Here is a 16,812-nt window from a genome sequence, read left to right on the forward strand (position 1 = left end):
TGTAAATTGTGTCACTTTTTATAATTTTATATCTACGGTGTGCTTGAAATTATTTGTTCTCTTCCTCATCATGACATTAAAACTCATCCAACAGCACTGTGACTACCAACCGCAACAATGTAGTGAGAACAGATACGTAAATTGTATCATGTATTACATAAATGATGACAGCATAGAGGGTTTTGTGTATTACATAATCAAGGAAGCTATTCTATTACTATGGGTTACACCACCATTCCAGACTTCTCTGGGTCAAATATCCACAGAGGGTAGCAAACTAATCCATTTTAAAAATAGTGTTTTTTTACTTTGGTTGTACAACCCCAATTCCAAAAGAAAGTTGGGACGCTGTGTAAAATCTACACAATAAGAGAATCTAGACATGTGCATGACGAAATAAATTGTTTAGTTTTGTTTGTATTCGTTTATCTAGTATTCTAGTTACTGTAGGTAATAAATGCTTAAAATTGTATTTTTTTTTTTTTTTCAATTTCACTAACATATTGTTTAAAAATATTCACAATTTTTATTTTTTTGTCCAGCCAATACAATTTTAGATAGTTTTGGCCCTGACATGTTCTGCATACCCATAAAATGAGTCAACATAGGTAATAAATGCTTTTATTTATTTTTTCTTTGTTTTTTTTATTTTTATTTCAATAACATTTTCATTAATAATATTTAAAAAATGTTTTTTTTTGTCTAGCCAATACAATGTTGGATAGTTTTGGCCCTGACATGTTCTGTGTACCCATAAAATAAGTCAACATAGGCAATAAATGCTTAAATTGTTTTAGTTTTTTTTTAAATTTCAATAAAATATTCAATAAAAATATTCAAAAATTAAATTTTTTGTTTGTCCAGCCAATACAATTTTGGGCATTTTTAGCGCTGACATGTTCTCTGTACCCATAGAATGAGTCAACATAGTTAATAAATGCCTTAATTATTTTTGTTTTTTTAATTTCAATAAAATATTTATAAAAAATATTCATTAAAAATATTTAAAAATTAAATTTTTTTGTCCAGTCAATACAATCTTGGATAGTTTTTGCCCTAACATGTTCTCTATACCCATAGAATTAGTCAACATAGGTAATAAATGCTTAAATTGTTTTTTTTTTTTTTTTTAAATTTCAATGAAATATTCAATAAATATATTTAAAAATTATTATTATTATTATTTTTTTTTTTGTCTAGCCAATACAATTTTGAGCAGTTTTTGCCCTGACATGTTCTATGTATATATAGAAGGAGTCAACATAGATAATAAATGCCTAAATTATTTTTGTTTTTTTAATTTCAATAAAATATTTATAAAAAATATTCATTAAAAATATTTAAAAATTAAATTTTTTTGTCCAGTCAATACAATTTTGGATAGTTTTGGCCCTAACATGTTCTCTATACCCATAGAATGAGTCAAAATAGGTAATAAATGCTTAAATTGTTTGTTTTTTTTTAATTTCAATAAAATATTCAATAAATATATTTAAAAATTATTATTATTATTATTAGTATTTTTTTTGTCTAGCCAATACAATTTTGAGCAGTTTTTGCCCTGACATGTTCTATGTACATATAGAATGAGTCAACATAGGTAATAAATGCTTAAATTGTTTTTTTTTTTTTTTTTTTATTTCAATAAAATATTCATTAAAATATTTAAAAATAGTTTCTTTTTTTTTGTCCAGCCAATACAATTTTGGATATTTTTAGCTCTGATGTGTTCTCTATGCCCAAAGAAAGAGTCAATATAGGTAATAAATGCTTAAATTTGGTTTTCTTTTTTTTTTTTTTATTTCAATAAAATATTCATTAAAAATATTTAAAACATTTTTTTTTTGTCCAGCCAATACAATTATGGATAGTTTTGGCCCTAACATGTTCTCTGTATCCATAGAATGAGTCAACATAGGCAATTAATGCTTAAATTGTTTTTCATATATATATTTCAATAAAATATTCAATAAATATTTCAATAAAATATTCATTAAAATATTTAAAAAATGTTTTTTTTTTTTTTTTGTCCAGCCATTACAATTTTGGATATTTTTTTTTAGCTCTGACGTGTTCTCTGTACCCAAAGAAAGAGTCAATATAGGTAATAAATGCTTAAATTGTTTTTTCCTTTTCTTTTTTTATTTCAATAAAATATTCATTAAAAATATTCATTAAAAATATTTAAAAATGTTTTTTTTTTTTATCCAGCCAATACAATTTTGGATAGTTTTGGTCCTAATATGTTCTCTGTACCCATAGAATGAGCCAACATATGTAATAAATGCTTAAATTGTTTTTGTTTTTTAAAAATTTCAATAAAATATTCAATAAATATATTTAAAAATGTAATTTTTTTTTGTCCAGCCAATACAATTTTGGGCAGTTTTGGCACTGATGTGTTCTCTGTACCCATAAAATGAGTCAACATAGGTAATAAATGCTTAAATTGATTTTTTTTTTTTTAAATATTAAAAATATTCATTAAAAATATTATTTTTTTTTCCAGTCAATACAATTTTGGATAGTTTTTGCCCTAACATGTTCTCTGTACACATAGAATGAGTCAACATAGGTAATAAATGCTTAAATAGATTTTTTTTTTTAATATTAAAAATATTCATTAAAAATATAAAAAAAGATTTTTTTTCCAGTCAATACAATTTTGGATAGTTTTGGCCCTAACGTGTCCTCTGTACCCATAGAATGAGTCAACATTCCCCTTTAAAATGTCTACATAGATTCTGTAAAAGCAGCTGGTGCCCCCATGAAACTCTCACTTTAGTCCTCGTCACAAATATGGATGAGTCTTCCTGCTTTTCGGGACATTTTGCACAAATATTCTTCCAAATCTGTCAGATTTTGAGATTTTGCAGACCCCGATGCCTTTTGTTTCCTTTACAGTAAACGTCTAATATGGTCAGGAAGCCAAGCACTGGACACACAGAGTGTCCTTTCTGACATCGCTAATCACGTCTGTGCAAGATGGCCGCCACAATGGCTCCTTTGTTCCCGTAGTGGGGTGAGGCTCATGTCACTGCCGCAGTATGTATGAAAGGGAGGAGGGGGAGCTGCTGGATCAGAGATGGGGAAATCCTCCATCGGATTTAATTCTTCTGCCCTGCGGACCGGCAATAATTACAGCTCTGAAAGAGATAACTTCCTCCCGTACAGAGTATGGCCTGAGGGCCGAGGGCCACCACGAGGTCCAGGGGACGTGGAGGCTGTATAATGGATTTCCTGGTTTGGGGCTTTATAGGAACACAAAATGTTTTCTGATGTTTCCGTAGTTCCCGTGACCCCATTTGCAGGGTCGCAAAAATGTATTTTTTTTTTAAGGACAAATGAACTAAAATTTAGGGACAGTTCAACCATACTTGGCTTATGTATGACATACACTATATCACCAAAAGTATTGGGACGCCTGCCTTTACACGCACATGACCTTTAATGGCATCCCAGTCTTAGTCTGTAGGGTTCAATATGGAGTTGGTCCACCCTTTGCAGCTATAACAGCTTCAACTCTTCTGGGAAGGCTGTCCACAAGGTTTAGGAGTGTCTATGGGAATGTTTGACCATTCTTCCAGAAGTACATTTGTGAGGTCAGGCACTGATGTTGGACAAGACTGGTTCACAGTCTTGAATTTATCCCAAAGGTGTTCAATTGGGTTGAGGTCAGTCAAGTTCCTCCACCCCAGACTCGCTCATCCATGTCTTTATGGACCTTGCTTTATGCACTGGTGTGCAGTCATGTTGGAACAGGAAGGGGCCATCCCCAAACTGTTCCCACAAAGTTGGGAGCATGAAATTGTCCAAAATGTCTTGGTATGCTGACGCCTTAAGAATTCCCTTCACTGGAACTAAGGGGCCAAGCCCAACCCCTGAAAAACAACCCCACACCATAATCCCCCCTCCACCAAATGATGTGGAAAAAATGTGCTTCTGGAAGAATGGTTAAACATTCCCATAGGCACACTCCAAAACCTTGTGGACAGCCTTCCCAGAAGAGTTAAAGCTGTTATAGCTGCAAAGGGTGGGCCAACTCCATATTGAACCCTACGGATTAAGACTGGGATGCCATTAATGTTCATGTGAATGTAAAGCCGGGATCTCCAAACTACGGCCCTCCAGCTGTTGCGGAACTACACGTCCCATGAAGCATTGAAAAACTCTGACATTCACAGACATGCCTAGGCATGATGGGAATTGTAGTTCCTGAACAACTGGAGGGCCATAGTTTGGAGACCCCTGGTGTAAAGGCAGGCGTCCCAATACTTTTGACAATAACGTTTATATGCGACAGCAGGATAGGTGACCTTTAATGCCAGAGGGGTAACTAGAATCTTCAGGGCCCTGGTGCAAGAAATCCTGAAGGGCACCACTGCCTGCCTGGGGCCCTTTCCATCAGTACAAGTTCCCTTCCTATCGGTCCTGCAGCCCTTCCCTCCGAGCCCTTTACTCCCGTTGCTGGGTCCAGTTCACACTGCTGGGACTTATCATGCTACTTTTGACACATAAAGTCGCATGACAAGTCAATTATTTCAATGGGTGCCGGCTTAACAAATGCGACAAAAATAAAGTTTCCTGCACTACTTTTCTGCAACTGTGGTGCGATTCGAGTGCCATAGACTGCAATTTTCAATCTCAAAATTCGCAAGCAAGTCACTCAACTCTGGGGTTGCAGCAGTGCGTATCGAGCCTTACAGTCCCGCAACAGCACCCTTTCACATGTTCTGCAATGGCCCCCTTCATGCCGTCTTGGGCCCCCCCACGGTGGTGGAATGTAAGTGCAACCTTTATGACCCTGGTAGTTTTGCCACTGCCTAACACCCAGCCACCGCCTATATGTGACGCTTTCTTGTTCTGGGGCACACTCCATTAACACCCCCAGAACTGTGACCAGAGCTCACAGTCAACTATCGACTATCAAGATTCAGTAGGACAGGATCCTGAGGCTATTTTAAGCGCTGGCTCAGGTTGGTGCAAAGGGGTTAAAGGACAAGTACGTTATTATCCACTTCTGGTCCGGAAGGATTTGCCCTCTTAATGACCAGGCCATTTTTTGCGACTCGGCACTGCATTAATTTAACTGACAATTGCGCAATCGTGCGACGCTGTACCCAAATAAAATTGATGCCCTTTTTTTCACACAAATAGAGCTTTTTTTTGGTGATATTTGATCACCTGTGCGATTTATATTTTTTGCGCTATAAACAAAAAAAGAGTGACAATTCTGAAAATAAAAAACAATATTTTTCACTTTCTGCTATATAACATTCCCCCCCATAAAAATGTAAAAGTCAAATTTTTCCATAATTATAGGCCAATTTGTATTCTGCTACATACAAAAAAAAATTGCAATAAGCGTATTTTGATTGGTTTGCGCTAAAGTTATCGCGTCTGCAAACTAGGGGAAAGATTTGTTATTTTCATTGTGGTTTTTTTTTTTTACTAGTAATGGTGGCGATCTGCGATTTTTAGCGGGACTGCGACAATGCGGCAGACAGATCGGACCCCTAACTGACATTTTTGACACTTTTGGGGGGACTGTAATAATGACACTGGCAGGGAAGGGGTTAACATTATGGGTGATCAAGGGGTTAAATGTGAGCCTAGGGGAGTGATTCTAACTGTGGGGGGCGTGGCTTCTGAAATGACCATAGAGACCTGTGAACCTATATAGAAGGATCACAGGCGCTCTGTGATCATTCCAGGGAGAAGAACGGTCAGCTGTGTTTACAACAGCCGACCGTTCTTCTCTCTCAGCGGGGAACGATCGCGGGTGTCAGGCGGCAATCGGAGCCGTTGCATTACCTCCTCACCTTCTGCTTGAACCCCGCCCCAGCGTACCACAACCAAGTGCAATGCATGGCGTGCTTTCAGAGTGACCCCTTTCACTTGAAAGGATAACATTCAGCAGGGGCACCAAAAGCGCCAGGGGGTGTAATTCCGGCGCAGCATGTGTACACCCCTGGCCAGCTAAATGGAGGATAGTTGGGGGGGGGGGGGGCAGGGGAGGACAACTGCCCCCTGGGCTGCTCTGATGCCCCGTAAAAAGGCTGCCTGCCGCATACCTGCCTTAAGGGATTCCTGGTAAAGAGAAGCAAAAAGTCCACACCACTGACCTACTGAGTGCGGGATGAAGACAAGGACAGAGCGAAGCCCCCCCCCCCAGCATGGATGGTGTAAGCTGTGTCTGAGCAGAGGCCGTTTCGCCGCCCCATTGAAGACTCTTCTCTCCCGGCCAGCCCCAACCAAGCTGTCCCAGATCCCCCCCACCGCCCCCTGCTGGCCAGGTTGGGAACCCGGATTTAGCCAGTGAGTAGAGAGTACCTGGAGCAGGGCTTCAGCCTGGAATGGGGGTCAGTAGGAGGACGGGAAGAGGGAGAGTGGGAGGGGGGCTGAGTTTTCTGGTTTGTACTTGCCCCCTGGGCTGAAAGTTACCAGTCAGCCCCTGGGGACAGGACATAAAAGCTCAGGGTTTTACCACCCCCCCCCCCAAATGGCTAGTGTGAACAAGCAATTCGTCTACAGTCACCAAATAGTCATCTTGCTGGTTTTCTTGAGACAAGTGGATGAGAGTTGGGAGACGGGCAGAGAGCAGATCAGAGCAGTACATAAAACGGCTCTCTGTGTGGATGGTACTAGAATTAAAATAAAAAGCACAATCCGAGTTGCTCAGTCGGGTTCATATCCTGTGTAAACAAGTAATGGGTGTTTGCATAGAGAACAACTGTTTTCTGTGCAGTCCTGATGGGAAGTGAATATTGGACTGTATGCACCTTGCCAAGCAATGACTGCATGTTACAGCTCTATAGGTCACATCCGTCACTCCGGCTTGTTTAACCAGTTGTCAACCGCCCAATAGCAGCTTTACTGCTACAGGGTGGCCGATCTGTGCAAAATCATGTACAGTATCTCACAAAAGTAAGTACACCCCTTACATTTATGTAAATATTTTACTGACAGGGGTGCTTACAATGATCAGCTTTTTTCTATTACTGTAAAACCTTTATCCCAAAAGGGGGAAAAAAAACAGTTTGCTGTATTTGATTACAAAGTAGTATCTGGAGTTCAGCTTTAATGTGTTAGTGTATTTAAAGGGTAACTCCACTTTTGTGGGGGGGGGGGGGGGGGAAATAGCAAATAAAGAAAAAAACAATATAGCGTATACAATTGTGACACAAATCATATTGTAATTCAATGTTATTAAAAATGACCTTTCCTTATCAATCTGCAGCTGTTGTAATTTTCTGAAAATGCAATGCAATATGGCCGCCTGGAGCTGTTCTGTACACAGAATGTATACTGACCACACCCCCAGAAACATAATTTCCTGCTTGTGTGATTGGCTCACCAATTTTCCCAGAAGTCTGCACTAAGATACAAGTCAGATTTCTGGCATCCCCTGCAACAAAAATGTCATTTTTGGTGAGATTCTCCCAATAGGAACACGTCTAAAGGGATGCAGGCCCAGCAACTTTCCTCATTAGAGCCCTGCAGCTGCCACAGCTGATAGATAATTATGAAACCACTCCCATTAGACCCACTCAGCACAGAGGAACAAACAATGATTTCTTCAGAATAACAAAAGGTAGGAATCTGCAACAAAGTTTGTTAAAATCCTTGTAATGTACAGAGATCACCCAGAGGGGAATGTTTTTTTCTCAACAAAGTGGAGTTACGCTTTAAATCTACTAAAACATTGAATACCTCCCCCTTCCTCAGACTGACAATGCTGCTGTCCAAAGGTGCCACCTGTTCTCCTTCATCCAGAGTGGGGGCGCTCTAATACAGGAGGTGTGTCACTGCCCAGATCACTCTGAAAACAGAGGGAGAGAAAAAAAGCTTAACCATTTCAGCTTCGGAAGGTTTTCCCCCTTAATGAACAGGCCATTTTTTTCGATTTGGCACTGCGTTACTTTAACTAACAATTGTGCGGTCGTGCAACGCTGTACCCAAATACAATTTAAGTCCCTTTTTCCCACAAACAGAGCCTTCTTTTGGTGGTATGTGATCACCTCTGCGGTTTTTTGATTTTGCGCTATAAACAAAAAAAGAGCGACAATTCTGAAAAAAATATTTTTTACTTTCTGCTATAAAAAATTCCCAATAAAAAATTTTTAAAAATCAATTTTTTTATCAGTTTAGGCCAATTTGTATTATGCTACATATTTTTGCTAAAAAGTTATAGCGTTTACAAACTATGGGATAGATTTTTGGACTTTTTATTTATTTATTTTTTATTAGTAATGGCGGGCGATCAGCGATTTTTAGCAGGGCTGCGACATTGCTGTGGACAGATATGACACCCCGTGACACTTTTTGGGGACCAGTGACATCAATACAGTGATCAGTGCGAAATAATATGCACTGTTACTGTGATTAACCGCTTGCCGACCGCCGCACGACTATTTACTGCGGCAGTCAGCCCCTCACAGGCAAAGCGACGTAGGACTACGTCGCTAGCCTGTGAGGCTTCTAGGGAGCGAGCGCGCACCGCCGAAGGCGCGCTCCCGCGCGGTCACGGACCCCCCCCCCCCCCGCGCGTGTGCCTGGCGGACCGATGCCCGCCGGTCACTCACGATCGTCCGTTACACCGGAAGAAAGGCAGGCGACTAATGTAAAGAAAGCCGCCTGTCATTCTCCCCTTTGTAAGAATGGAGATCAGACGGTTCTACTATGTAGGACCGTTGATCTCTGTTCTTACACCAGTAGCCACAGCCAATCACAGTTAGATGCACGCCCCTAGGACACACTTAACCCCTCCCTCTCCAATACAGTTAACTCCTTCACTGCTAGTGTCATTTTTACAGTAACAGTGCTTATGTATAGCACTGATTACTGTAGTAATGTCACTGTAACCCCAAAAATGTCAGTCAAGGGTCCGATCTGTCCGCCGCAATGTCGCAGTCCCGCAAAAAAAAACACAGATCGCCGCCATTACTCGTTAAAAAAAAACCCAACAAAAATGACAAAAATCTTTCCATTTGTTAGTAAACGCAATAACTTTTGCGCAAACCAATCAAAATACGCTTTTTGCGATTTTTTTTTTACCAAACATATGTAGCAGAAAACAAGTTGGCTGAAAATGTTAAAAAATTTTGATTTTTACATTTTTTTGGGGGAATTTCATATAAAAAAATGTGAAAAATATTGTTATTTTTGCAAAATTGATGCTCTTTTTTTGTTTATAGCGCATGATGAAAAAATCGCACAGGTGATCAAATACCACCAAAAGAAAGCTCTGTTTGTGGGAAAAAAAGGACGTCAATTTAGTTTAGGTACAGCGTCGCACGACCGCGCAATTGTCCGTTAAAGTCATGCAGTGCCGAATCGCAAAATAGGCCCTGGTCAGGAAGGGGGTAAAATCTTCCGGGGCTTAAGTGGTTAAGGGGTTAAGTGTGCTCCTAAATGGTGCTTGCTAACTGTGGGGGGCTCTGTGAAAGGCACACAGAGATCAGTGATTCAGTTTAGCTGAGACACACAATCTCACTGTGCCTGTCTGACAGGAGAGCCACCTGCTTTGTTTACATAGGCAGGCGGCTCTCCTGTCAGTTTCCTCGAAGATGGCGGGAGGCTGGCGGCGATTGTGGCCGCGCCTCCAGCGGTCTGGCTCCCGCTGTGTCTGATTACAGGGGGAGCGCAGCTCCGCTGACACCGTGTTCACATAATCACCGACATGTACGTGATTATGCGCCGCCGAGCCAGTCGGCAAGTGGTTAAAAAAAAGAAAACAAATGCAGTCACCTCATCCAATGGTTGGTAAGCTGCAATATATTACAGTTTTGGTTTAATGCCACCCCCACTCATCTGCTAACATGCGCATCTTCACACATGCCAAAATGCATGTTGAAAAATCCCCATGTTTGGCTTGATCTCATGAGAAACACAAAGAAGAGGCGAACAATCGGTGTCCGAATGTCCCCCACCACTCATTTAGTTGCATTTCGGAATACAGGTCCCCTTGAACCCATCTGCTCCCTGTAATGTGTGAACATGTGGCATAGAGCATAGACCCAATTACCACTAATTATGTTTTGGCTCCATGCTGATGTGCGTTTCTTTGTATTTGCAGACTGTATACGCCCTCCTTCATCGCCTTGGCTGCCAGTCTCGTTTGCTGTGTCATCGTTTTAATTTACATACCGGTACAAACCAAAAAATCGCAAGGGAAGCCCGTCGCTGAACAAAGTAAGGCTTTGTCATTACACGTTAATCGCTCCAGGCCTGATTATATAATTCTGGGAATTTCCATTCTCACCAACCGCCAATTTCCATTCCAGGTAAACCCAAGTCTACCAGCGTCTTCAGTGTCGGAGAACTGCTCAGGCTCATGAACTATCCCGGAGTCACGTCCGTCTTCATAGTGAAGGTCATCTCTGCTTTCCCGATTGGTAATAATTAGAAAAAAAAAACTCCATTATCTTTGATGAACAACACAGGAGAGCTATGGTGCCGGTTCACACATATACAAATACTGTAGCTGCTGAATTTTAAATATTAAGAACAGGGGCGTAACTACAGGGGTTACAGGGGTTGCAATTGCAACCGGGCCCCATGCTCCAGGGGGCCTGTGTGGCTCCCCTGTACACCTGGATAGGAGGGGCGGTGGGGGACAGCATATAGAGAAATCCCTGTCCTCCTTATTCTTCCTGTAGCTGCAGGATGAAAATGGAGATTGGTTCCTCTGTATGCTACCCCGCAGCTCCTCCTATCCAGTTCACTTGTGTTCTGCTGTCTCTGGGCCCCTGTGTGCTCTCCTTGTCCTCCCCCCCCCCCCCCACTGTGCCCCCTCCCCTCTCCTGCCGGCTGCTGCAGGGGATGTGTCACAATAGAGAACCAGGAAGGGGTCGGTAAATATGTAATTTACCAGCTCCTTCCTTTTCTGAATGGACAGAGTCATAGTCAGTCACATTGTAAAAAAATAAAATAAAATGATAAAAAATAATACAATTAAGATACCAAAAAAATAGAAAACTACTGACACCAGTGGGCAAACTTCCAGGATCGCAAAGGTCACACTTGCGACCGGGCCCTGGCATTCCACCACCGTGGGGAGGCCCCAAGATGGCAGGAAGGGGGCCCACTGCAGAACCGTAATAAAGGGCCCCAGGATCAGTGGGAAGAGCCCCAGCCTTGAAGGGTAGTGTCTTGGCCAGAGGTCAGGGGGGCCCTTCATGGTTTCTTACACCGGGGCCCTGAAGGTTCTAGTTATGCCTCTGCTGTAGCTGCTGACTTTTAATATTAAGACACTTACCTGTCCAGGGATCCAATACTATCCACACGTGAGCCGATATTTTAACCAGCTATAGGGTGCTGGCACCACCATCTTGACTAAGGGAAACTGGCAAACCTTACAGCTTCACAGCGAGCCGATGAAAGCCTGAGCCGGCCACTCCCGCCCCCTAGACAGCCAGAGCTGATTGTCACTAGCTCTCTGCTCGCTGAGCTGTGAGAACCAAGCGATCGGCAGTGTTAGATCACTGGGATCTCAGTGTTAGGCTCAGTTCACATTGGTGCGATGCGGGAAACCCTGCGAATCCACTGCAGGTTCCCCCATCGCACCCGACTCACAGGCAGTTCACACTGCCATGCCATATGCCAAAACCAAAAATATGTAGCAGAATACATATTGGTCTAAATTGGGGATCTTCAAACTACGGCCCTCCAGCAGTTGCAGAACTACACGTCCCATGAGGCATTGTAAAACTCTGACATTCACAAACAGGACTAGGCATGATGGGAATTGTAGTTCCTGAACAACTGGAGGGCCATAGTTTGAAGACTCCTAATGGATGAAGAAATTAGATATTTTCAATTTTTTTTATTGGATATGTTTTATAGCAGAAAGTTATATAATATTTTTTTTTTTTTTTTTCAAAATTTCCGGCCTTTTTTTGTTTATAACCCAAAAAATAAAAAAACGCAGAGGTGATCAAATACCACCAAATCAAATCTCTGTTTGTGAAAAAAAAAAGGACATCCATTTTATTTGGGTACATTGTCGCACGGCCACGCAATTGTCAGTTAAAGTAACGCAGTGCCGAATCGCAAAAAATGGCCTGGTCATGAACATACACAAATCGGGCTTCAAACAGGGGGGGAGCTTAAGAACATTTATGGCAAAGACAAAGATATGTTGCTCTATGAAATCGTCCAGCATTTCTATTTACAACTAAACAAAAGTATTGAAGAATTAATTTATAGACCAGAAGATAATTTGTTCTTTCTAATGTGACTTCTTTATCCACTTACTCACCACCCTATAGAAATTTTACTGCTACAGGGCGGCAGCTGTGCGCAGGATCACAGATATATTTGGGGCTGAAGTAATTAAAGTGGTTCTAAAGGCTCAAGGTTTTTTTTACCTTCATGCATTTTATGGAGGTCAAGTGGTTAACTAGAATTTGTGCTTCGCCTATGTAGAGCCAAGCAACAGGTTCACTCTTACAGCCATCCCAGCAGCAGCACATATTTCTATTCTCTCCCCTCCTGCTCTGCTCGGCCATGCAGGGTAAGCATGTGACTCTTTATCATTTTACATGACAGCTTTGGTGCATGGTAATTGGCTGCTCATGTACCCAGGGGGGTCATGTGGGGGCGGGGAGACGTTCCCTGTGTAAGCTTGAAATCATGGTTGAAGTTTAGACCTCCATTTATTGTACTTTGTGTCTCTGCAGGTGTCTTCATGCTCATGTTTCCTATCATTTCCGTTGACTTCTTTGCTCTTAATGCGGCGACGGCTGGATATTTAATGTCCTATTTTGGCATCATGCAGCTGGTAAGTAAACGCACTGCGATATATGTAAAATGCTACTTCCTACCCATACAGGATGCAGGTTCTCAGGCTGACACTCACTTTAATCACTTCTGGACCGGAAGATTTTCCCCCTTATTGACCAGGCCATATTTTGCCATTCGGCACTGAGTTACTTTAACGGACAATTGCGCGGTCGTGCGACGCTGTATGCAACTAAAATTGATGTCCTTTTTTTCTCACAAATAGAGAATTCTTTTGGTGGTATTTGATTAACCTGTGCGATTTTTACTTTTTGCGCTATAAACAAAAAAAGAGCGACAATTCTGAAAAAATAAAACAATATTTTTCACATTCTGCTATATAGTATCCCCCCCCCCCCCCAAAAAAAAATTTAAAAATCAAAATGTTTTAACATTTTAGGCCAATTTGTTTTCTGCTACATATTTTTGGTAAAAAAAAAATCGCAATAAGCGCAAAAGTTATCGCGTCTACTAACTACGGGAAATATTTGTCATTTTTATTGTTCTTTTTTTTACTAGTAATGGCGGCGATCTGCGATTTTTAGTGGGACTGCGACATTGCGGCGTAAAGATCAGACCCCTAACTGACATTTTTGACACTTTTGGGGGGACCAGTGACATTACTACAGTAATCAGGTTTAAAAATATGCACTGTTACTGTAATAATGACACTGGCAGGGAAGGGGTTAACACTGCGGGTGATCAAGGGGTTAAATGTGAGCCTAGGGGAGTGATTCTAACTGTATGGGGGCGTGGCTTGTGAAATGATCAGAGAGACCTGTGATCCTTTATAGGAGGATCACAGGCACTCTGTGATCATTCCAGAGAGAAGAACGGTCAGATGTGTTTTCCAACAGCTGACCGTTCTTCTCTCTCAGCGGGGAACGATCGCGGGTGTCAGGCGGCAATCGGAGCCACCTGCCCTGTGCATCGGAGTTCCCGCTGCCGGTGGGAGGTCCGGAAGCACTTAAATGACCCCCTTTTCTCCCTGGTGTTTAGTTTTTCCTGTGGTGGGAATGCATCATATGAGAGTTTATCAGGTAAAACTCCTGATCAATCATGACATTCTCTTTCACAGACTGCCCCGGCCCTGGCCGCGCAGGGGTGTCAAACTGGCGGTCCTCCAGCTGTAGCGGAACTACAAGTCCCATCATGCCTCTGCCTGTGGGAGTCATGCTTGTAACTGTCAGCCTTGCAATGCCTCATGGGACTTGTAGTTCCGCAACAGCTGGAGGGCCACCAGTTTGACACCTGCATGGCGCCGCTAAAGAGACTATCCTTATTTTTTTACTGTATATAATGTAAGTGTAGCCAAGTGCTGGGCTACAACAAGATGGAGAAGAAAACACTGCCTGTTATTCTTCTCTCCCTCTACTTAGATACTGATGTAATGCTGCACCAACAGCAGGGGGAGAGCTAAAGCCAAGCAAGCCCATAGACTTCTATGCAGAGTGCTGAGAATCCTGGGAGTTGTAGTTTGAGATGGCCACCATATAATGGGACGAGTAGACACCTAACACTACATATCCCAATAGGCACTGTGCAGTAGGACATGTAGGACATGGGGAGAGGGTTTTTTATTAAATTGCCTGGGAAAGTTCTTCCTCTTGGCACCTAGGGAGTTAGAGAGAGAGTACATCTGTCTGGATATTCATCTGCCAGCGAGATCATACAAGCGGAGATCTGAGACTGGGAGTCAGGACACTCGGGGGCAATGCAACACCACCCACATCAAAGCACCTGCACTGCTGCCATAGGGAGATTGAAGTGTCCACTCACCCTCTGCTTCCCACTGCTGATCAATGGAGGCTTTGAGGGAGAGCCCACGAGGGCCCCCCTTTCCACAGCGAGAGGTCACTGCAGCATTCTTTTTTGGACAGAGACGAGATGGGTCAGAGCCTTTGTCGGCTTTTCATTGCCATCTGTGTCTTTGTTGGTGAGATTTCCCTTTGCTTCCTGTCAGCACAGAAAGCAGCTTTGAGAACCTTTTCTGACTCATGGAATGGAAGAGGCCATGGGGGTCTCCCATCAACTGCCACCCATACTAATAGATGATCGCTCAATCTCTGCCTTGCCAAGCCTTAGGCTCCAGCTTAGGTTGCCTTGTGGATGATTTGACTCTGCTAGGTCATATGATCACAAGGCCTAACCTGGCCTTATGCTCTTTCATTGGTTGGTGGATGATCTGGCTTTTTTAGGTCATGAGATCATACAACCACTGCCACATCAGGTTTTAAGCGCCTACCTATATTGCCTTGTAAATGGTTCAGCTCTGCTAGGTCATGTGATCACTCAGCCACTGCCGCACCAGGCATTAGGCTCCTGCTTAGTTTGCCTTGTAGATGATCCTGCTCTGCTAAATTATCTGATCATTCAAGCACTGAAAATCCAGGCACCAAAGGCAAAGTTCATCTCTTCCTGAAAATCGTTAGTCTTCACTTCTGTAAGGCTGGGAGTAAATGTCTAGCAGTTTTCACATCCTAGCAGGATGAAGGCAGGACATAGGAATTGCTACCTACCTAGGAGTTTTTCAACCAGGCTTTTAGGGGAAGTCCACATTTCTTACCAGTAGGACAATAAAATTAATGAACATTTTACAAAGCTTAACATTGTTTAATATCTACTGGGGCCCTTTGAGTGCATAGACTAGTTTTTGGAAAACATGAATTTAGCCTGTAAGCTCCTGCTTAGCTTTCCTTGTGAAGGATCTTGCTTCACTAGGTCATGTGATCATTTAGGCACTACCATGCCATCAGCTCTTTCCTAGGTTGCCTTGTGAATGATGGGGTTCTGCTATGTCACGTAATCATTCAACCACTGTAACTCTGGGCCATAGGCTACTGCCCATGTGTCCTTGTGAATGATCCAACTCTGCCATGTCATGTGATCACTCAACTATGACATAGGTTGAAAAAAAATGGAAGTGTCCCTGTAAATGCAGGAAATTGTGAACTTAGCCCTTAAGGAGCCACCTAGGCTTCCTTGTGGATAATCTGTCTTTGCTAGGTCATGGGATCACTCAATCCCACGGCCATGCCATGTCATGAGCTCTTGTCTATGTTGCCTTGTGAATCATGGGGCTCTGCTAGGTCATGTAATCACTCAACCACTGCCAAACCAGGCCATTGGTTTCTGCCTAGGTTGCTTTGTGAATGATCCAGCTCTATGCTATGTGATTACTCAACTATGACATAGGTTAAAAAAAAAATGGAAGTGTGCCTGTAAATGCAGGAAATGGAGAACTTAGCATTTAAGCTCTTGTCTAGGCTTCCTTGAGGATAATCTGTCTTTACTAGGTCATGGGATCACTCAATCACTACCATGCCATCAGCTCTTTCCTAGGTTGCCTTGTGAATGATAGGGCTCTGCTAGGTCATGTGATTGCTCAACTAATGCCAGGCTAGGTCATATGCTCCTACTTAGGTTGTCATGTAAATGATTTAACTCTGCTAGGTCATGTGATCACTCAACCACTGCCATACATGCCATGAGCTCTTGTCTAGGGTGCCTTGTGAATGATGGGGCCACTGCCACGCTAGGCCATTGGCTTCTGCTTAGGTTGCTTTGTGAATGATCAAGCTCTGCTAGGTCATGAAATCACAAAAATTGGAGCATGCCTGTAAATGCAGGAAATTGTGAGCTTTACTTTTAAGTTCCTTCTTAGGCTTCCTTGTGGATGATCTGGCTTTGCTAGGTAATGGGATCACCCTCTGCCATCCCAGGCCATAGGCTTCTATCTAGGTTGCCTTGTAAATGGTAAGGCTCTGCTGGTCATGTGATCACTCAACTATGATTTAGATTGAAAAAAATGGGAATGTGCCTGTAAATGCAGGAAAATGTGAACCTAACCTTTAAGCTCCTGTCTAGGCTTCCTAGGCTCCTGGCTTTGCTAGGTCATGGAATCACTCAACCACTGCCATGCCATTGGCTCCTGCCTAGATTGCCTTGTGAATGATTGGGCTCTGCTAGGTCACGTGATTACTCAACTATGACATATGAAAAAAAAGGGAGTGTACCTGTAAATGCAGA

At 42.2% G+C, this 16,812-nt stretch overlaps 1 protein-coding gene across 1 annotated transcript in view; it reads left to right on the forward strand.

Moving 5' to 3' along the window:
• The window catches only part of SLC67A1 (solute carrier family 67 member 1), a 114,835-nt gene that overhangs the window by 56,677 nt on the left and 41,346 nt on the right, over nucleotides 1-16,812 (forward strand). The window contains exons 5-7 of the mRNA XM_082269921.1: nucleotides 10,079-10,194; nucleotides 10,287-10,397; nucleotides 12,684-12,784. Coding sequence (XP_082126047.1) covers nucleotides 10,079-10,194; nucleotides 10,287-10,397; nucleotides 12,684-12,784 — 328 coding nt within the window. The remainder of the gene's footprint in view (nucleotides 1-10,078; nucleotides 10,195-10,286; nucleotides 10,398-12,683; nucleotides 12,785-16,812) is intronic.

Source organism: Pelophylax lessonae (genome assembly GCF_965119305.1).
Source record: "Pelophylax lessonae genome assembly, chromosome: 10".
Classification (NCBI taxonomy): Eukaryota; Metazoa; Chordata; class Amphibia; order Anura; family Ranidae; genus Pelophylax; species Pelophylax lessonae.